At 44.4% G+C, this 23586-nt stretch overlaps 1 protein-coding gene across 1 annotated transcript in view; it reads left to right on the forward strand.

Moving 5' to 3' along the window:
• LOC119172394 (dTDP-glucose 4,6-dehydratase) overlaps positions 1-23586 on the forward strand; it is a 57358-nt gene that overhangs the window by 31896 nt on the left and 1876 nt on the right. The window contains exons 10-12 of the mRNA XM_037423467.2: positions 1133-1218; positions 11067-11180; positions 18905-19006. Coding sequence (XP_037279364.2) covers positions 1133-1218; positions 11067-11180; positions 18905-19006 — 302 coding nt within the window. The remainder of the gene's footprint in view (positions 1-1132; positions 1219-11066; positions 11181-18904; positions 19007-23586) is intronic.

A 23586-nucleotide genomic window follows, 5' to 3' on the forward strand; every position in this document is an offset into this window, starting at 1 on the left:
TTGCAACCACCTAGGGTTCTTTAACGTGCACCTGAATTTGAGTACGCGAGCATCAAGCATTTGAGTACGCGAGCATCAAGCAAGTACGCGAGCATCAAGCAAGTACGCGAGCATCAAGCCATCCTGGCCAGGGTTCAATCGCATGACCTTCTGGTCTGCCGTAGGAAGACCATAAGCACTAGGCCACCATGGCAAGTGAAGCTATTATAATGAATTGTTTAGGATGCTGCCTGGTTGGCCAGTATTCTTGGTAGGGCTTAAAAGTGTGGGACCTTACTTGGTACAAAAAGATTGAAAAGTAAAAAAAAATATTGTCAGTACTCATTTAATGGGGAAGCAGCATTTTTAACTTTCATTTTTTTTTCCAGATTTAGTACTTTTTCTTACGCTAAAACATATCCATGAATGTAGGGATTGCAGAAATAATGTGCAGTACTGTCAGAAAAACCATTTTTATAATATATATTTGACAAAACATTAAGTCTAAAATCGAGCTCCGAAAAGGGCTGCTGCACTGTTTTAGTACGTACCTCTGTGAAAAGGGAAAGGCTGTAGCTTGATATAGCCAGAGCGCTCTATTTCTTCACACAAATATAAAAGCAAGAGAAGCAAGCTGGAAGCTTTTTATTTGAAAGTGAGAGAAAGTCGAGAGCGAAGGAGCTTACCTGTACCTGCTGATTTAGCTGCCACAGAATGCGTGTCTTCAATTGTCCGTACGCCGCATGCGTTCCTATTAGTATATGTGAGCTCTGTACGTAACCTACATTCCTGTTCCTACAGAAATCGCTTACAATTTTGGGATCTAGTTTGTTGCTGGTTACTGTAGTCAATTGCAGATGCAGATTTTTTAATAAAATCAGCCCAAGTTTAGCATTTCACGAAGGTGAAGTGTGGTAGTTCTTTTTTTTTTTTTGTCAACATGAAGGCTTGTTATGGTTGCTTTCCTTTTTAAGTCTTGTAACATTACATTGACATACCTTTTTATTTCGAACTTGCGAAAAATTTGGTACGCTTTCGGTTTGAGAAAGCATGGTACTTGAAAATTCAAGTGGTTAAGCTACGTGCATTTGTTTCTGCACTGACACTTAATGCCAAAGATGGCTTGATACATGTTTTCTTTTCTTTTTAATAGCTCAAGGGAAAGTGACTGAAATCATCTCTGAAAGGTTTTCGATAAATCACAGCTACTGGGGCACGGCTGCCTCACTGCTGGCAAAGGTGAGTTTGTGCCTTTTCTTAATTCCAGTTTACTGTTGCGCACAAAGAATTGCGTGTGTCTACTGCACTTACTCGCATAATTTGCGCAGTTTTTTTCACGATTTTGGGGCCCTGAGAAAAGGGGGTGCGCAAATTGTGCGGGGGTTTCACGAGCGCATACAAAATATTGTGTCATAGTCCTAACGTGCACAATATATATATATTTAAACAAAGAAGAAATAAATTGGAGCACTAACAAAGTTTACTTGTTAATTTTTAAATAATTAGCACATACTTTAACATGTCAGATCCTGTCACGAGTGTTCTAGCGGGAATCAATGATAGCGAAGTCCAATTAGGTCGCTGCCACCCCCCCACCTCTCTAATTTCCGTCGTATGCATTCACACGCCAGATTTTCTTGAACCTCTTTCGACAATGGGAGAAACTAGGCCTCATGACACAGCGATACTGGAAGAACTAAGCATCTCCACATAATTGAAAAGGCCTACTTCAATGGCAAGAAACTTGCATTAGCAAGCGTGGACTGCACTGCTTTCTTGCGTACCGGTCGCGTCGGTCGTCACAATGAAGTACGTCCCGTTGAAATGCGTTGTGGTAGCATGCTTCCCGTTTTCTTCGGCGAAATTTACAACAGTGAGATTCAGTTTCACTGTATTTATAATTACTGTAGCACATCGCAAGGGAACCGTCAAAACACATGTGCCGGATGGCGAAACCTAAACTTCCGTAATCGGCCAAGCGTCCGTTGCAGCGCGGATTCAGGGAACGAGGGGAACAGTTGGCGTGGATGTCCCTTGCACGCCTTCGATGCAGAAAGTCGTCTGTGCCGTCACACGAGCGTGCATTCTCGCCATTATCGCGGTGATAGTGATTGGGAGACAGGCGCAGGCAAACGCTCCAGCAGTTCCGGTTACCCGTCAGCAGGTTTGTGTTCGGGTGCAGTATTTAGGATCCCTACTTCGGGGGAAGTCCTCAGAAGAAGGGACTCCGCACTCGCAGCCTGTTTGACTGCGCTCATCTGCTCGGCGAGGCGCGCACCCGGCTAAAGCATCGAAAGGTCCGAAGGTGTGCGCGCCGGCGAGCTGGCTCAGGCGGGTCAGGGAGTTCGAAATATGCGAGCAAATTTTTTTTCTCGAAAAGCTGGCAAAATATCAGGGGTGCACAAATTATGCACGTAAATACGGTACTTTTAATACCCTTGTCACACGGACATTTTTAATGTGATTTCAACCAAAGACCTTTTACTTTAATTAAAGGAGTTAAAAGTGCCGTCATACAAACTCTCCTAAGGTGATTAGTTCATAGGAGTTATGAGTCAAGAAAGAGTGAATTTGTCTTTTCAAACTTCAAAGAAGTACTCTTGTTCTCAGAGGGTACAGAACACAAAAATTGTTGCATATTGTAGTCAATAAAGTCGGCTTTTTATTTATTACAAAGCAATGTTCACAGCACTCAATAAACGTATGGAATATAAAAACATTGCTCAAAAGCAAAATCTTGACCATATACAGCAAAACCTTATTAATGCATTTAAAAAAAAAAAAAACTTGGAAAATAAACGCACAATCCGAAAAAACATCCAACATGCAACTGAACCCAGATCAAATTGAGGCTGACGAGCGCATGTTGACCTGCAAGGGCAAAGTACATTTACATCTCAAAAAAGAAAAGAAACTTAGAGGGACTTCTTGACTTTCGAACTTTGGTATCTCAAGAGCAGCGAAAGGCCAGCCAGCTAGTTTCAGTCAACAAACAGGAAACAAAGTGTGGTCACATATGCCCAAGTCCGGAGAATGGAATTGTTCCGAGACAATCCAAGTATTGCAAAACCGAACGCTGGGACAACCAGCGTAAGTGTAAAGAAACGCTACCACCAGGGCAGCAAATGCGCCACTTGAGTGTTGGTTTTTTCAGTATCGAAATAAGGGACTAGGTTTGCTGAAGAGTGCAAGTCATGGTCTTGGTTGTATGCATTTGGGATACGATCATGTGCAAGTTCACGCGCAACTCGCCCCGTTACTAAAGCAAACTACTGCCCCACTAATGGCTTAACAAGCTCAACTCTGTGCAGTGCTCGTAACGATCGTCATCGAACTCGATATGCGAAACCTCGCTAAAGCAATAAGCGTCTCTCACAGAGACATCTGCTCATGGCTATCACACATTACGTCGCACATACGTGCTGATTAGTTTGCAATCTCTCTTAATTTAAGACATGTGACGGTATGTTCACCGTCACTCGTAATTGTTCTAATGTCTTGCATGGTCTAACATGCTTTAAAGGCTAAAGTCAGGTACGTATAATAGCAATAAAAGGTGAAGTCCCCAAGCACCTGCATTGCGATTCGTCGAGTGCTCACAAAGATGGCAGCGAGTGCGCATAGTTTCTTTTTGGCATCTGATAGCCAGAAACCTTCCAGATGTCTTTTAGAACAAAGTTGTCCTAGCAGGTTCCTGCAACCCGCTGGTATGCAGAATCATCCAGAAATAAAAAAAAAAATGGGTGTCAACAGAGAGCCGGATGGGTGGAGCAAACCGAAAATGAATGTGCTTTGGGAGAAAAGTGTGGATGTCACGGGTCCCCTTAATTAGGGAGGCGATCGCCGGGCTAATTCTAAGGACCGAAATATCGGCCCCCCGAACTATACCACGAAAGCCTGGACAACTTAGAAGGGGTCCTATTTGGCGCGCCAGCGGATGCCGGCTGTGGCCCAAAGAACAAGTCAGAGCCGAGAGTTGATAAACTAAACAAAATTATATTTTCAATTATGGCAGATCAAATCGATACAAAAATAGGCACACTCGACAATAGTTGAATACGATATGTCACCAATCAAACAACGTACTACACAGTACAATCAGTCACACTCGAAACAACAGGCACAAACAACAACACGCACTACAATGCAGTCCCATGCATCGAACAACTAAGACACTTAAAGACTAAAGAGTTCGAAAACCTATTCAGTCCAAAGTCCTTGGAACAAAAGTCTGAATGATACTCTTCTGAGAATCACTCACTCAAAGTCCAGTGTTGTTGTCGTTCTGCTCTCCCCAAAGTTTCTCTACCAGGAAACCTCGCGTCTTCAATTGGCCGCTCTCCAAGCACCAAACTTCTTCGCCGGTAACACGACGGCTTCCCACGCACAGCTATTGCCACGCGTCTTCGCTCGCTGGCAGTAGACACACACTCCTGCCTGTAGCACGAGTCTTCACCCCTCTGGTGGAAATCCTCTTCTTCTTCTCCTCCTTTGTCACTGAGGACAAAAGGCTTCGCCCACACGGCGGAAAGGCCCTACGCACACTAGCGCTACATTCCTTCTTCACCTTTGTCACTGAGGACAAAAGGCTTCGCCGACGACACGGCAGAAACACCCTACGCACACTGGCGTGAAATTCCTTCTTCTCCTCATCTCCCATCTCTGCTGCTCAGGTAAATACCCTTCGTGCTAGATTCCAGAAAATTCTCATCGTTTCCGTCAGCGCGATGCGCCGCCGAGGCTGGGGAAAGAGCGAGATGTTTTGAAGGCCGTCTGCGACACATGACGAAATTCTGCATCACCGCGCCCCTTTCCCTCTAGAACCTTCCAGGGCTGCTCGACCGCCGATGTGAGGAGGTTCGTCGGCGAACCTACGCTTCTGAGGGGAGAGAGACGGCGCGCCCGGGAAGTCTTTGGATGCTTGTTTTCTTCATCGTTGACCTCGAGGTGTATCTTTGGTGCTTGGTCGCGAAAATTTGGCGGCGCGCCCCTTTTTTGAGCGCTTGTTTGTGACAGTGGAGTTAATGACGTCACAGCGGCCATATTTATTCGGTATGTTGGCGGTGTTGACCTGGTTCTGTGGCACAGCGTGTTGTATGGTGGCAGCGGCAGGTGCGCTTTCATAAGTTGCGTACCGAACCGTGGTGGACTGGAGGAGTGACAGCCTCCATTATTTGTGCTACATTGTTAGCTCTGCAGTGTTTCCCCGGTTGTTGTTGCAGCAATGGGTTCTGACAAGCGTGTGTGGAATGAGTGTGCATTTTATTTACATTGTTACGGATGTAGGATTTGTAATGCTCAGCGAAATTGTGGTTTAGACATCCAGCATCGCCGCTGGCTGTCAAAATCTTTTAGAGCACCCCTTCAGGTTGGTGTGTGGTTGACGGAGAGTGACGATCGAGCGATTCAGAAAAGACACTGTGGGGATGATTGTGTCATTCGAAGACGCTGAGGGGACCATTAAGCTAAACTGTGTGAAGGGGAAGGAGGGAAATTGCTGTGCAGAGAAGTGACCGTCGCTGCACACCGGCTGCCTGTCTCATGGCACCTCACAAGAAGACGAAAGGTCCTTTTTTTTGCACACCTTCTGGCTGCAGACCTCATTTTCTAGCAGTGCTGAGCCTAAGAGTTGGGAAATGCTGACCCATAGGTCGCGGGAACGAATCTCTGCTGCAGCGGCTGCATTTCCGATGGAGGCAAAAATGATGTAGGCCCGTGTGCTTAGATTTGGGTGCAGGTTAAAGAACCCCAGGTGGTCGAAATTTCCGGAGCCCTGCACTGCGGCGTCTCTCATAATCATATGGGGGTTATAGAACATTTAACCCCACATATCAAATCATCAAATCTAAGGGTCTGGAAATCGTATGAAGCAGGAACGTACAACAAGGTTTCGCTGTATGAACCAGAAATTCAACATAGCTGGTCAGCTCTAGCTCTTTAGCAGCAACACATTAGTGTCATTTAAAACATTGCGTTTGACTGCTGCGCATCGAGGAAGTTTTGTCTCATCTCTTTCGCAGCTTTTGTTTGATCTGCCTGCTTGCTGTAGTATTTAAAAGATGTCCACAATAAGCGCTGAGTGACTGCGATTCCACGCAACCAGCAGCCAAGCGAAAGCCACTGTCTAAATCAGGAAAAAGATGGAGTGATTTTTATCGTCTCTGTAATCTTTAGAAGCGTTGAGGCTGAAAATCGGCCGAGAATAGCTGCAAAATATTGTAGTGAAGGACGTTGCAAGATGCATTGCGTTGCATAGTAGACATTGTGGCCATCACTGCAACCATTATTTCCATATTTGGGGCACTGATGTCTCAGTGAAAGGCAATTTAGTTATTAGTACTATTGACTATGAACTGAAAAATTTAGTTATGAAAAAAAAAGTGGGCATTTTAGAGCTTATATTTCTTTAGTCACTTTGAAACGACACAAGCACCATAGGTGCATAGTAGTTGTTGTTAAACATTTAAGCGGACCGTGTAGCACCGATTTGCCTTTGAGCTAATGTTGCTTTGAATTTTCTTTGCCACTCAACTTTAAAAGGGATACTGACACAAAATTTCACGGCCGAGATAGCCTGCGAGATCAATTCTCATGAACATGTGTATATCAACAGTGTACATAACTTGGGAGGTATTTTATGTGAATTTTGATGTTTGCATGCGTAATGAAGCACCTCATAATATTTACACCTTGAGTTATCCACGGTTATCCCCTTACTTCTCTTACGTCACCACACTGCTGTCAATGCAACAAGTTACGATGGCATCATAGCTGCCATTCTTTTTTTTTTTTTTTTTTTTTTGCTGCATTTGCTCCACCAGAGTACTACTCAGTGGCTGCTCGGGAGTCCGTGGCCACGACGCATGTGTTTGTTGACACTGCAGTCCTGTTTCTCATTCGAAAGAAATTCTTGATTCAGACCAAGCGGAAACGTGTCACAGTTCTGTGTGCTGACGTGGTCGAGGGTTGCACACAGTGGGTGGTGATAGATGCGCTCGGCGGCTTATCTTTTTTTGGAGCTCCCTTAAATCGAAACTGAGACTGGTCGGTAAAAGGAGGAGGAGGAATAAACTTTATTATAAGAAACCAGCAGGTGTAGGTGGCCGGGCCTAGGCCTCCCATGAGGGGACATCAAGGGCTTGCCTCGACGACGCCTCCTGGGGGTGCTGGGTCGCCCAGGTTTGGTTGGTAAGAGCGGGGCTCCACAGAGCCTCATGAAGCTTCGAAAAAAGGGTCGTGGCGTTAGTGTGTCTATACTCTGCCGGGCATTCATACAGCATATGTGGAAGCGTAGCCGGGTGAGCGCCACAGCATCGGCAGTGAGATGTTGTGTACAAGTTCGGGAATATGAGGTGAAGGCGGGCAGGTGAGGGATACGTGTTTGTTTGAAGTAGACGCTAAGTGGTGGCCTGTGCCCGGTTGACTTGGGGTGAGGTGGGGGAAAGGCTTGGCGTCTGAGGTAAAAGTTCTTAACCAGATCATTGTAGGTAGTCAGGTTGTCCCTGGTGTCCATCTCGTCTCCAGTAGCTCCAGCGCGGTTGACAAGGCCTCGTGCAAGGGAGCGGGTGACCTCGTTGAGGTTGGGGAAGCATGGGTAGACTGGGCCCGCGTGGGCAAGGATCGACGTCAGAGTGATCATGTTTTCTTTACGAGAGCCTATATTTAATTTAATTATCTCTAGTGCATTGTAACAAACGATGTACCATGTTATGATTAACAGGCCGCCAGCAAGGCATTAAAGTGAAAATATGCGAGGCCACAAATTTTTCTGTCAGTACCCCTTAAAAGGACCTTTGGTATGCTGATGTGAGAGGGGTATTATGGCCAGTAGGTGTGAATTCGATCTAACCTCTCCATTTTACCTTGAACAGTCAAATATTATCAAGCCTCATCGTTTATCATAATGCAACGCAGGAATTAACACACTGTTCAAAGGCCCCAATATTGTGTGAATGTTTCACAGCGAGGTTGTATTTTGTTTTTCGGTCTAAATCATTCAGCGCAGCATATATGGCATACTAGATAAGTAGCTTTGTCTGGAAATGATTTTTAAAAAATTGTTCTTCTATTGCCACTTCACGAATTTCCACGGTACTGAGCTTTATCAATATTTTCTAACACACTGCACGAAACTTCATAGTTCAAAGTGCCAAACTGCAAGTGCTATGAATGATACATTAAAGCTGAGATTGTGCTGTTGACCATTCCATCAATGTAGAGAGCGCGTGTTCCTGCTGTGGATGTAAAGCTTTGTGTCGGTGAATGGATACCCAGTTTGCCAATATCGTATGCTAACCGTTACTCCCATAAAGTGCGACCTGAGTATCTGTGTACGTAGAAGGCTCAGCTAAGAGAGTACTCTACACTACATTCTCCCTCTCTCCTTCTCTTTCGTTCTTGGTTACTTGAAAGTAGTTGACACAGTAAGTACAGAACTTCATGGTCAACTATCTGATTATTTATGCAGGTAGCTCAAAAACAGGGTGTGTCCTTGAAATTCTTGAAAACCCTTGAATTCCAAAAATGCATTTTCGATACCTTTGAAAGTCCTGGCATTTTCTGCCATCTTTGAAAATCCTTGAATTTTCTTAGCTGTGCACTTTCACGTTCCCATTGCGACCTCTTAATGGGGTAGTTCGGTGTGCCAACCTGTCAAACTCCCCATTTCCAAAGCAGTAATACGGCGCAGATGCACATGGTCCCATTTTGCAAAAATTCATGTGAAAAAATAAAAGTGTTTCGTGGCAAGGGCGAAGCAGTGAATGTGATAGCAAAAAATTAGAATATCACATGTAGGGCAGGCCATAGAGTTTCCTAATATACTCTAGGGTAACTCTGGTGCTAGTGTCTAAAGGAGCTGCAGCGCATGGCGCTTCAGCGAGCGTGGGAATGATGGGTAGTACACACATTTGTCTTATCTTTGTACTTCTGGCCTGCTTTTGGCTCCGTATGTGTTCGTGTGGCTTGAATCTGTTTTCTCACGAAACAAAAATCAGGAAATGTTCAGCGGTTGCGCTTCACCACCTTATTCTATTAAACTTACCTATCCAAATCAGGTCATGAAGTTCAAAAGGGTTAAATTTTTCTTTCAAAACAAAACCGAAACACAGCAATAAACGAAACTGCAAGTACGAAGACTTGCAGCCATACAAGTTCATTATTTGCTCAGTTTAATGTTCTTTCATTTCGTTACCATTATGAGTTTAACCTTGCCATGAAGTATAAAGAAAACATTAAACGAGGCCATGGTGCATTTATTCATCTTTGTAAGTTAAACAAACCACATCAACTCAATTATGACATCAGAGAGTGTGAAACTTGGGCTGTCCCCTTTTTGCGAACCAATCATGGAAGAGACCGGCTACCTTACCGTATATCATTACTGCTTAACGATCTTGAGGGAGAAAACATTAATTTAAATACTACTTCACGTCGAATGTGAAAGCAGTATTTTCTTAGTCGTGTGGCTTTATGTGAGTAATTTTATGCCACATATGCGCTTGCTTTTTCTTTCTTGTGTCTTAAGTATGGTATATCTTTTATTTTTGTGGTGTGTGTTAAAGCCTTCCTACATGCTCTTATGTACTTGAAAATCTGTGTGGTTTCACCATGATGCATATTTTCTACGACTGTGTTTGTAAACGTTGTGAACCGTTCTCTAAAAAAAGTGTCTTCTGTTTAAGGAAAAAAGGAAACCCTTTGTTGTGCTGTCAATTTGAAACACACATTTCAGTGTTTTATTAGTTTGATTATATTTTTTTTCTCGAAAGATAATTTGTATATGGATGCATTTCAGTTTTTCAGTATGTGTGTTGGTTCCTGGCAAATTCTGTAGGGACAGGGGCCTTCGTCAAGCCGCTATGATTGTGGTTTTTTTGCTCCTGTCCTAGCATTTGTTGTAAATGAATGCAGAAATAAAGAATCAGAATCAGACTACGCAAACGTGTGTACTACTTATCATTCCCATGGTCGCTAAACAATCGCGGCGCTAGAGTCCCCTCTAGTAAATTTTAGGAAACTCTATGGGGCAAGCAACTCTATACATGCAACGTGCTCCTCAAGCACAAAGGACGCACGAAAAGGACGCACTCAGGATGAGTGCTAATGAACAACTGTCACAGGTCGACACTTGAAGCATGCTTTGAACAGAGTGCTGCAAGTGTCAACTGTGCACAAGCCAATGCTCTTAATGGGGTGGTGCCATCAAATTTGAACTTGCTGAGCTCGCAGCTGACCAATAATCTTTTGAATACAGCTCTTCCCATATTAATTAGCATATGCACAATACAATGTAACGAGCCTACAATAAAATGTTGTGCTCCGGTTATCACAGCACACTATGCCCGGAGGCTGCCACAACGCTATAGCAAGTGTCATGTGGATTTCCTCTGTATGCAAGGACACTCCACACGAACGTTCGGACTCTGAAATTTTTTAGAATATATTTTAATTCACTTCCAATGTGTGCCTGAATGCTCATTCTCCCAATGGATGCTCATCGCAAGCACGTCCAACACTGACATTGCCCTATACATGGCTTGCACGTGGTGTCACAGACGCAGCTTCTGAAAGAAACTGGGACTCCGCGACGGGGGCTTTGATGAGGAACAAGTTGCATCTAAAGGAAAACGATTTGGAAGAAACTTTCCAAGCTCGCAGCTGACCAATATCCCTCACATACAGCAACTGCCTGTATAAATTAGCAGAAACACAATACAATGTAATGAGCCAGAACAATAAAATTTGCTCTGGTTATCACCTCACACTATTCCCGGAGGCTTCCACCTCGCCTGTGCTGGTCAGGAGAAGTATGGCTCACGGAACTGAAAATTGGAAGTTAACTGGTAACCCTTCACTAGGCCTGGCGAGCCGCCATAGCCAGTGAGGCCCCGGAAGTTGTGAGGCCACCCACCATAACTGTAAACAGCCTAAATATGAATGAACGTTTCTTTTCTCTCTTTCTCTTAATATAATGTGCTAATGCAAGCATGAACTTTGATGTTATTGGTACCAGTTTCCTGAAATGTGTATTTTGACGATCTATGTTCTCTAACTCTGGTTATCTCTCTCGCTGTGACCACGTGCAGGCCGACATGCAACATGCAGTGGAACAGGTAAACGAGAAGCACCTGGCTCCCTGGGCAGAAGCGTGCGTCAAAGACAACATCAGCAACACGCCACTGTCTCCATACCTCTGTCAGGTGAGCCCATAGACCATTCACAGGCCAAAAGATCCTCGGCCTGTGGCCCTGCACATCATAGGCCAGCAAAGCGACGCAAGTGCCGCTACTGTGTCAAAAATTGCCAGGACTTAGTATCACTTTTATTTTTATTTTTTTTTATTTGCTGAATTATACAACACAAAATATCATCATACTTCTTGGACCCGTAGCCAATGGCTAGTCCTGGGTCCAAAAAGAAAATGATACAGTGATGGAGGCTTACTGTTACATAAAAAAGAAACTAACACTCAGAAACACAGGGTGTTGTACAGTACTACAAGCATTTTTTAGCATGCGATCTTCGTGCCAAACGACAATAAAATATATAATCGCAATAGTGTCAAAAGGTGCACCAACGCAAGCAAATCACTAAAGCGTACATAATAACATAAAAAAGACAACTCGGGGACATATTAAGTAGTCAACAATACCAGTATCTGTATTCCCAAATGCAATACAAATACAACATTCGTTGCTAGGCCACAACAAGATTCACAATCCAGAACAGCGGCACGCATTTTGAAAATTGCACACACCAAATAACCATCCAGCTCGTATGATGTTTTTGTGACTGCAACGCGACATGCCAGGAAACAAAAAATCGCAAAGTTAGCTCGCATCATTCAACCTTAGATAAAATTTTCATCGAAGTGTTAAAATTTTGGGCTTTCTTTATTTCAGGCGGCAAGCTGTTCCATATTTTTTCTCCTATAAACAGCAACTGACGCTCTCCATATGCGTTGTTTGTGGGGGCAGATTGAAGTTACCACATGCAGCTTTTCTAGTGGGCCGAGAAATAGTGTAGAACAAGGATGCATCGAAAGGGTTGTTGTGCCGTATGATATTATTTACGCAGCAGACTTTGCTTTACACAATGCATCAAAAGGTAAAATTTGCATGTCGTTAAACAGTGGTTCACTGGGATGATCATGCTTAGAGTATGTTATTGTTTTTAGAGATCGTTTCTGTAATATTTGAATAGGTTCTAGGTAAGTCATATAAGTCCATCCCCAAGATTCAATGCAGTATGTAATGTGAGAGTGGATGAACGCAAAGTATAATGTTCGTAAAATGTCTCTATCGAAGTAGTTACGGGCCTGCAATAAAGCATAACATCCGGACCCCAACCTAGTGCAAACTTCCGTTATGTGGTTTTGCCAGTTTAAGTGGTTATCGAAGTAAACACCAAGGTACTTGTAAGAGGTTGCATGAAGAAGAGAGTGGTTGTTGATAGCTATATTGATGGAGTTAACATTTATGGTCTTGTTACGAGAATGAGAAATTCTATATTTAGTTTTCTTGGTATTAATTGTTAATTTGTTGGCACAAAACCATTTAGAAATTCTTGATAACTCCGAGTTTGTTTTAGATTCAACTTCCTCGATATTGTTACCTGTAATAATTATAGCTGTGTCATCATCGTACATCAGAACGTCGGAGCAATGTAAAGATAATGGCAGATCGTCTATATACCTGGAGAAGAATAAGGGCCCAAGGACAGATCCTTGTGGAACACCAATTTCTATACGTTGAGGCAATGAATATATATTGTTAATGCGAACTATCTGGTACCGGTCACGAAAATAACTTGGGAATAGGTCGAACGATGTACCTCTAAAACCGTAGTGTTTCAATTTGCCTAAGAGTACGGAGTGATCTACGGTGTCGAATGCTTTTTTTAGGTCGAAGTACACGACAGCCACCAGTTTGTTATTGTTTAGGGCAGAGTTAATTGCTTGTGTTAGAGACAGCACCGCGGTTGATGTTGAGTGCTCGGAACGAAAACCATGCTGTTGTGGGCAAAGTATGTGGTATTTATCTAGGAATTTATGTATTCGGGCTGCAAGAAGTTTCTCATGTAGATTGTTAAGGACGCTTAGCACGGATATTGGCCGATAACTAGATGGGTCAGTGGGCTCTCCGTCTTTGTATATTGGTGCGACCCTAGCTTTTTTAGAGAACATAGGTACGTAGAGGCATGCAGAGAATGATTGAAGATATTACATAACATAGGGCACAGAATATCTATGTTTTTGTTTAGAAACTGCGCCGTGATTCGGTCTAGTCCGGCAGCCTTATTCGTAGACTTGTTTAATACAATAGCTTCAATATCCTTGGATTCAATACAGTATCATACATACAGAAAGTGTTGGGTAAAGAGTGTCCGTGAAAGTGGTACTCGGTCGAATTGTCAAATTTTGCTGCTAAGGCAGGGCCGACACTCGTGAAATATAGATTAAACCTGTCAACAATACTTGCGTCTATGCAGTCGGGAAGAACCTGCTGTTTTGGGTTGTTGCCAGTAACTTCTTTTACTATTTCCCATATTTTTTTAGTATTACCATTTGCGTGCTGTATAAGACGGCTATAATATTCTTTTTTTGCGTATTCTAATGTCCGACACTGATTTATTACGCATCATTTTGTCATTAGGCAGGTAATACCCACTGTGTTTATTCTTCTTCCATTTATGATACCAGTAGTCATTTTGTTTTAGGGTGGAGAGGATGTAATCAGTCATCCATGGGCACAGTGGTTCCTGGTAAGACCTAGTAGATATGGTTTTGCTACTGTTGACTATGATGCTTGTAAGATTGTCAATAAAATTACAGAATTCTACGTTAACATCGTCGTTGTATATTAAATTAGTGTCTAGTGACAAAAGCTTGTTCCGTGCTAAAGCATAGTCGATTCTAGTTGAAGGGGCTGTTTTCTGTGGCTTTGGTTGGATCAGTTCTCTTATAGTCACGAAGATAGGAAGGTGATCAGAAATGGGCACATCATACACGTCAGCCTTGGTATGTGAGGGTACATTTGTTAAATTATGGTCTATTTGGGTTCCAGATTTAGCCGTTTGTCGCGTAGGAGCGGTAATTAGGTTCAAGTAATTATAGGACTCTAGCAGATATGTGTATTCGTTATTAGTTGTAATAAGGGTATTAATGTTGGTATCCCCAACTATAACTACTTGGTCATTGTGATTCGCTAAGTAAAGAAAGATAACTTCAAGCTTGTCTAAGAAGACGGCTATGGGTGAGTTGGGAGCCTGATAAAAAATGCCAACAACAAGAGAACAGTCAAGTCTAATAAATAAAAATTCCATTTCAGAGAAACTGAATGTGATTGGCGATAGCTGTGAGTACGTATGACGATTTTGAACAAAGAGGGCTACTCCCCCTCCCCTTGGTCTGGAAAGACGTCAATTTGACACTGCAGCATATCTGGGGATCGTAATGTTCTCGCCTTTTTTTAACCAGGTTTCAGATGTAGCAATAACATCTAAATAAGTAGTGTGCTGCGACAGATAGGCGATAAGCAAGCTGACGTTTTTATTTAAGCTACAAATGTTGCTGTGAAAACGATATACTATCGTTTGGCTTGTGGTTGTCATGCGCAGTTGTTGAACCTCCATATGGCCAAGGTACTTTTTTTAGGGGTTGTTAAGTGCCGACGATCACACAATTTTGGACAGGTCATCTTCGCATGTAACGTGCACAACTTTGGAGTTTACCGATTTCCGCATTAATACTTTGTCGTCTGCAAACCAGGCGAATCCAGTTCTTTTCTTTTTGGGCCTGAATGCTCTTGCCGAGCAGGACCTTATTTTTGGGGCATAGGTGGGCATTCACTTAGACTGGCTCAGTTCCTTGAAACCCAAGGGATCCTACATTCAGCCTGTTTTTCTTGGCCGCAGTCAGAATGCTGTCTCGTACATGCCTCGCAACAAACTTTACTACCATGTTGGGCGGCCCGGATCCCTTGGTCGGCACCCTATGTGCGGCATCAACGTCTTGCCCGGAAAGTTTGACCTTGAGGAAAGTTGCCACTTTCAGAACTATATCGGTAACGTCCTCTCCCTCGGTCAATGGTACTTCCTTCAGTTCAATGTTGTTCCGTCTACTGTATTGCTTTAATGCTATGAGTTCTCGCTTGGTTTCCCTCAACTCTCTTTCTAGCCTTTGGCACTCTTTCTGGCGTCCCAGGCTACGGTTAGTAGCCTCAGTGACTTCCTGCGGGAGGGTCTTGATTTCAGCTTTGAAACCTTCAAAGCCCTCATTTATGAATCCCATAGACTCTTTAACAATGGCAAGCTCATCAGCTATTGTACTGTTTGAGGCAGCAACTTTTTTTATATCTACCCTCAGGCTTGCCACTGCGTCGAGAATCTTTGCTGTCATTTCCTTGAACATCTTAGCTAGCTCCTTAACGGAATCCGGTGCTTTTTCACTCAAAGCCTTGGAGAAGTTCGTCAACTCGTCCATTGCACCGACAAAGAAAAAGAAAAAAGAAAAGACACATGTACATATACGCACGAAACGTTCAGAGCAGACTGGCAGTAAGGGAAGGATTTAACATAGTGTAGAAAAGTAACCCACCTGCGGTACAGAAGCAGCGGGTTTAGCAGGCGATACGACAGCCAGTCCGCTCTGAAGTGGCAAGCGAAGATGCCGTTCGATTTTATAGGTGTTGGGAACGCCTCTGGATGCTCGGGCAATAATCGTCACGTGCTGCCGGGAGGATCCGCGGCAGTTCCAAACGCTGAGGGTGCGAGTGTCAGTGCGCCTGCGCCTCGTGTAGGATCCGCCGCTTTTAGCCACTGGAGACGAGTTGTTCCCGAAGCCGTGCATTCTTGAAATTCCTGCGGTACAGAAGCAGCGGGTTAAGCAGGCGATACGACTACCAGTCCGCTCTGAAGACGAGGGACGGACGGTCACACATGTTCCACTCCATAATCTGCCTCTGTTTTCTTTTTCTTTTAAGCCCTTGGGGCCCTGCAACACTTCTTTAAGAATGGTCATGAAACGCTGCCAATCTATTGTCGACGCTTCTGGGAACACACGAGCCAGACATTATAGCATAGCACATGACCTGGAATTTACAATGAATTCCTGGTTAGTTAGAATTCACTCCCTCTTCTCTCTACAAATGATGCCATATATTCAAATTACTGCACAATATACCCAGAGTCCACAGACGTTGACTTGTTGAAGCATTGTGCGCTTCATAGTTACCGTGGCCACCATAGAATGCCGTTATGGGCTTGCGATCGCACTAAAAGTAAGCCACACAATTGAATAAAAAAGAGAACAGGAAGTGCTCAAGGTCATGACGCGCACTACGAGACGCATTTTCTTGCCCACTTGTCATCCCTCTCCGTAGCTTTCAGCATGCACGCTGGTACAAAAGGAAAGTGCTTGAAGCGTGCGACAAGCCCGTGCAACTCCGCTCACACATGATGGAGTCTAAAAATTTTTGCAAAAGCAGCAGCTGTGGACCTATGCTACTTTTGAGTGCACACGCCTTGCAGTCGCTCACCTTCATGCAACACACCTGCCCACTTTTCTAATATCTTCCATGCAGTTTACGGTAGGCTTTTGGCCCATTCTGTGGTTTTGCGTATGTTGCTTCAAACCTCTCGAAAACTGAAGTCTGTTCTAAAGAAATTTTGAATGGTGATAAGAAAAAGTGGCAAATCATTGTAGTATTTTCATGAACTGCCCACTGGCAATAAACTGGCACTTTGCTTTAAGCACAATGTTCAAAGAAAGTTACTGAAGCAAGCAAAGTTGGTGGCGGTAGGGTCTGAGATATAAAAAGGGCACTGTGGTCTAAAACAAAAACCATGTTATTTCTTAGTGCATTCGCTTTTGTGTTAGCCTCATATAAAGGCAATGTGGCATAGACATATCATTCTAAATAGTGGCTGTATCTATTCCAGATATGATTTGATGGATAGATGGATGAATGGATGCACTTCATTTGGTCCTTCGGAACGCGCTTTAGCACGAGGGGGGCAGCTACCACGTCAGAACAGAAAGACCAAGTCTCACTGCTGCGTCCCGGGCCCGTTGGACTGCCCATAACTGTTGTTCGAGTTCGGAGCTGGTAAAAAGAGCCCCTCAATTGGACGGCGTAATGACTTCACCACAGCATAACGTGGGGCACTGCCACAGCATCTTGTAGAATAGTGTACACCCCGACTTGAAGAAGCCCGAGTGTTAGAGCTTGAGCGCTGCTTAGTTTTCTGTGTGGTGGTGGATATTGTCGGCGTGCCAGGTAAAAATGCTTTGTCAGTTCGTTGTAAGGGATGGGAGGGTTCCAGTTTTCCAAGACATCAGCGCCACACTTCCCGATAGCTTTGCGGTTTACTAGTCTTCACGCAACTTCTATGGGCCGACTCATTGAGACTGGGCGGGGCTCTTTCAGTGCATCCCATGTGAGTTGGAACCAAATGAGTGTGCCTGGCCCTCTCTTCTAGGCATTCCTCCTCACGGTGTCTCACAAAGCCGACACAGGCAGCGTCTGCTAGCGAGTTTCTTCATTGAAAAAACAAACTGCTTGCGCTACACAACTATGATGCTCTGCATCACCCTATGGTCCCCTTTGGGGAGATGGTGTAATTTTTCCCATGGTAGAGACTTCTCTATAAATGGATTTCAGTGCTGTCATATTTTTGTTTTCTATCTTTAACAACTAAACAAACAGTGCTACACTGGACGCATAAGCATGATAACGGTTGGGTTAGTGGATACCATGTTTCATGATCTTATTGATTTTCGTCACAATGTACAAAAATAAGAAAATGTCACAGCCCAATATGACGGCACCCATATGTCTTAGGTAAAATAGTCTATACAGAGCACAAAGTGACACTCGACCACATCTGCCTGCCAAGCCCCCACTTCAGAACAAAAACTTACAACAACCCCCTTCCCCCCCCCCCTCAAAAAAAAAAAAAAAGAAAACTTGTCTACACCCTTGGCGCCCGTACTCGCTGCACGTTCCTTCCAAGAAGGGGAACCGTGGGCCACATGTACGTTTGGCATACTTTTACTCATTACACAGAATAGAGAAATAAAAGTAACCGGTTACAGCTACCTCAATCAGAAGCCCCGCCACGGTGGTCTAGTGGTTAAGGTACTCGGCTGCTGACCTGCTGGTCGCGGGATCAAATCCCGACTGTGGCGGCTGCATTTCCGATGGAGGCGGAAATTGTTGTAGGTCCTTGTACTCAGATTTGGGGGCACGTTAAAGAACCCCAGGTGGTCGAAATTTCCGGAGCCCTCCACTACGGCGTCTCTCATAATCATATGGTGGTTTTGGGACGTTAAACCCCACAAATCAATCATCAATCAATTACCTCAATCAGAAGAGTAATCAATTACATTAACCTCCCCTTGCACCATTCCTGCTGTTGGACTAGTTGGTCTAACATTGTTATTACCAGATTTATCACAAAGAGAAAATTTATACGGATACAAGATGAAATGCCTACCTGCTTCTTCAATCTACAATAATATATACTTTTTTTGCACTAAATCTAGTAGCGATTACATGCAGATGCAATTTTCGTGCGTGTGCATTTAATACATGTATCTGGCGCTCAACTAACAAACTAACAAGTGAATCCACTGCTAGTCTAGAGGAGGAGAAGCACTCTCCTTTCTGCATTGTTGCATCTGCTGTAGGTTGATGCATGAAGGCTGTATACGGCATATGTGATGATTCGCCACATTTAAAGCAAACTAAATGTGGAATTGGATGGAGGAAAAAAGACTGCTCGTGGAGGCCAAGCCAATGTACTTTGCGGTGGTTGTGGGTTCAGGTCCTATGTTTTTTTTTTTTCATTTCCATCTTGAGTGAATTTGTAAAAAGGGCTTCTTTAGCTCTTCTACACCCTTATGTATGTTTTTCGTTTCCAGGAGCTTCTATCAGACCGGAGCCTGTGCTTGGACGGGAGCAAGCTTGTTGGCACCGGTTTCACATACCTCATTCCTGAGGTGACGAAGGAACGCATTGATGAAGTAAGAACCTTCTATGCTTATTTGGACTTCTACAGTCTGCGACAACATTTCATTCTTAGACTGCTACAGAATTCTGCATTTCATGACGTCATTGCAAGCAGGGATGAGTAGCGGAATTTTTCTAACTGAACGTCAATGCGTACAAAATGTGGGCTCTATTTAGTACCCCCTGATATACATGTGGCTAGATGCTAAAAGTGGTGCAATGGAATTCTGTTCACTGCCGTCAATACGCACTGTGTGTGTTGGACTCGGTCCACTCAAACCTCATTACAACAAAGTTGCATCTTACATGAAAATAAGTTTGTTATATCCGAAAATTTGTTATAGACGTATACTCTTAACACTATATTTATTGTAAGACTAGACTTAATTTACTTCATTACAACCGGTATTTCGTTATATCTGGTTTAGTTATATTTAGGTTTGAGTGTAGTTGTTTGCAAATTTAAGAGTATGAAAGATACAAATGGCTTCAGCAACCGCTATGACTTTGAACTCACTTTCACATTGGCAGATTCTCACAATATTCCAGCTTGTTAAGAGCATTTATTGGATTTGAGTAACATTTCACTGCTTGTTCAATGAAAGTTTGCTGTGGCAGTGATGGGATAGCTGTGCCGATTCTGCCAAACTGCTCCAAAAGGCAGAACCTGCTACATTATTGTAAGAATCTCATAATTTAGGCAAGCATGCACCAAGGCATTGTTCTTGCTGTCTTTCAGAAAAATAAAAGAAAGAAAACACCGGGGATGGTTGCAAGTGATATTAAATTAACCATAATTCCGAATGGTCACTGGAGCATACTGGCTAGTATACTGTGTAGTTTAAGTGTTGCTTAGGTGCAACCCTACCAAACAATTTGCACAGGCCCATACTGTGTAAATGAAGTTTTCTATTGTTGCACCATATAACAAGATTACTTTATAGAGTGTAGTAACATAGCTTCCAACTGTAGCAAGCGAAGCTAGAGGCCAAGCTATTTGATTGATTCCATTAACTGCAGTGAGCATTACATGGGTTTCTGCTTGGGTAGACCAGTTCATTATAGTTTATATGTTTCACAGAAACTGCACTACTTCTAGTTATATATGCTTTTATAAAAGCTCTTACTGGGGGCTTATTTTTAATTAAAGTTCAGTCTGACCACAAAGCTAACTTTATCAACAATTATGCATGCTGCAGTGAACTGGGATCTTGCTGTCAAAGCATGGGGTTCTAGCATTCTGGTATATCAGTTCTGTTTCTCGACCATGGCAACAGTTTGTGTTTGTGAACTTGTCAAAGTTAAATACAGTTCCTCCAATCACTGCAAGTTTCATGAAGTACGAATTCGGTTTTGGGCAAAAGGACCAATTACTAATTTCTGTTATAGTGAAGATGAGTGCTACTCAGAAAGGCAGAGGGTATCACTCGGTCTGTGAGGAAGACGGCGTTTTGTTGGCTCGGTGCCCAGGCTGTTTCTGCCATTACCACTTGACTTGTCGTGGCCGCTCTCCTGTTATATAAAAGAGTGCCGCTCTAAAACGCCTCCTTTTAATTGGTGGAGGTGCGGGGTAACGCATAATTCTGGAATTGCAAAACCGTACGTTGCCTCCAGTTGCTACTATGTCCACGGACGACGATCAGCAGGCGGCCGCCTTGGCTGGTCGGCCTTCCAAACAGCGTTTGCGGACTTGTTTGGCCTTCCAGCGCTTCGCAAACTACGGGCCAACAGCGCTTGCGTACTAAGGTTCAGCAGAATAGTGAAAATTACACCAGTTATATCAAAGATGTGGTTGACCTTTGCCAATGTGTCAACTCGGCCATGACAGAAGCCGAGAAGATCAAACATATCTTAAAAGGCGTGACTGACGACGCATTTCATATGCTTGTCGTCAAGAGCCCGCAAATGGTAGTGGAAGTGATCCAACTTTGTCAGAGCTATGATGAGCTCTGGAAACAGCGTTGCACCACTTGTCGTGCCGGCACGCCATGTGCAACAATCTCCACTTTAACGTCGGCTGGCATTGCTGTAGACCACACAACTTTGCTTCTCGAGATCAAGCAATTTGTATGAGAAGAGGTCGCACGCCAGTTGTCCCTCGTGCCTTATACCTCCGAAGGTGCCCCATCTAATTTAGCGCCATCAATACACTGAGTCGTCCAGGAGCAATTGTCCGAGGTGCTACCAACAGTTCACGCACCACCTGTGGCTGCTGCATCGACCTATGCCGAAGCACTGAATGGAACCCGATGCCCCCCTGTCGCAAACGCCCACGTTTCTTTGTCGCGAACGCCTACGTCTACGCGCCCCTTTGTCGTATCGCCTGAGCCTATGCACCAGGCTGCCCGTCTTTTTTTCCAATCACCACCACCGTGCTTCCAGAACCCTTGGCGCACTCAAGAGAACCGCCCCATATGCTTCACCTGTGGAATTGCAGGTCGCGTAGCGCGGTTTCGTCGACGGAGTGAGTTTTTCCTGCGTGACGACGTCCGGCCCAACACTTACGATTTCCCACCACGACCTGAGCCTGCTGTATCTGGCGAGCCCGCCACCATGGACACATTTTCACCTCGCCAGAACTTCAACAGACACCAGTCGCATTCACCTCAACGTTATCCCCTTTCCCCTATGCTATGTCAACCTCGCCCTGTCCCTGAGGAAAACTAGGAGCCGCAGTTCCGGGGCAAGAACTGCAAATCTTTCCAATTCCACAAAACTTTGCTTTTCACCGTCCAACGTCGTTGCTGTCTAAGTTGAAGGTATACCTGTTTTTGCATTGGTCGATACTGGCGCCGCAGTGTCTATAATGACTGAGAAACTTTACCGTCGACTAAAAAAAGCTGCAATGCCTCTTCACAACTTCATTTTAAGCACTGCGAGCCAGCAACAATTCGCCCTTTTGCTGCATACACAGCACGTGTCGTTATTGCTGACGTTATTTATGCCGTCGAGTTTGTAGTGCTCCCGCAGTGTTCCCATGACATTATATTAGGCTGGGACTTTCTCTGCACTCATCATGCCGTCATCAGCTATGCTTGGGCTGAAGTGGAGTTCTCGCCGTTATGCGACGCTGCTTCACTCGACTGCCCCTTTCACCTGCAAAAGTTTTCGTTGCCGCCGGCACTTCTATGCCCCCGTTGTCACCCGCCTTAGTTTCCCTTTCCTGTGATGTCTTTAATGGCTCAATTGTTCTTTTTACGCCTTCTGAAACCGCTTTCCACCACAAGTGCTTCTTGATCCCTTTCGCCGTTCTGAGCATTCACGATGGATCAAGTGCAAGTGCTTGGGCTTTGCCGATGACATGGATCCCTCGAGTGCACGTGTAGTTCCTGACCACTCGACTATGCTACCTATTGACGCTGTTGATTGCTCCTTGTCACCCTCTTCCCCATCATTTATTGACGCAATTTCGCGCTGCATCGACACCAACCTTACGGCCCAGTAGCACGCCGACATCATTGCCCTTGTCGAGCGCTTCCGCGCCAGCTTCGACCACCAGCAACTGACTTTAGGCTGTGCTTCCACAGTATCTCAATAAATCGACACTGACTTTCAGGCTCCTTTACGTCAGCATCCGTATCGGATATCGGCATCTGAGCGTCGTATAATCGCGATACAAGTTGACAACATGTTGAAGCGCGGCGTTATTGAGCCCTCTAACAGCCCGTGGGCCTCCCCAGTTGTTCTAGTCAAGAAAAAGGTTGGCTCAATAAGATTTCGCGTCGACTACCGCTGGTTGAATAAGACCACGCGCAAAGATGTTTACCCACTACCTCGCATAGACGATGCCCTTGACTGCTTACAAGGTGCGGAGTTCTACTCGTCACTATATCTGCGCTCAGGTTATTGGCAGGCTCCCATGGCTGAGAGTGATTGCCCTAAGACGGCTTTCATTACCCCCGATGGCTTATACGAATTTTCATTTGGGCTCTGCAATGTGCCTGCCACTTTCGAGCGCATGATCGGCAACATCCTCCGTGGCCTGTGTTATTTAGACGATGTCGTGATATTTTCAAGCGACTTTTCAACACATCTTTAGCGCCTCGAGACAGTGCTCACTTGCCTCACCTCTGCCAGTCTACAAATCAACTTGAAGAAGTGCTGCTTTGGGGCTCGAAATTTTGGGCTATGTTGTATCTAGAGATGGCATACTTCCGGATCCGACGAAACTCCATGCCGTTGCCGAATTTCCCAAGCCGAAGACCTTAAAAGAACTTTGCAGCTTCTTCGGCTTATGTTCATACTTTCGTCATTTTATTCGCAATTTCGTCTCCATCCTATCGCCCTTGACTGACCTTCTTGCCGGCAACAGCGACCTTTCTAGTCAATCGTCAGCTTGTGATGATGCATTCGCCACACTCCGCCACCTTCTTACGTCACCTGCAATACTGCGACATTTTGATCCTTTTGCCCCGACAGAAATACACATGGATGCTAGCGGAGTTGGTCTCGGTGCTGTGCTCGCCCAGCGTAAACCTGGATTTGATGAGTATATCATCTCTTGCGCCAGCCGTGCGCTCACAAAAGCAGAAGCCAACTACTCAGTCACCGAAAAAGAGTGTCTAGCCGCCATATGGACCATAGGCAAGTTTTG

The sequence above is a fragment of the Rhipicephalus microplus genome, chromosome 4, assembly GCF_043290135.1.
Source record: "Rhipicephalus microplus isolate Deutch F79 chromosome 4, USDA_Rmic, whole genome shotgun sequence".
Classification (NCBI taxonomy): domain Eukaryota; kingdom Metazoa; phylum Arthropoda; class Arachnida; order Ixodida; family Ixodidae; genus Rhipicephalus; species Rhipicephalus microplus.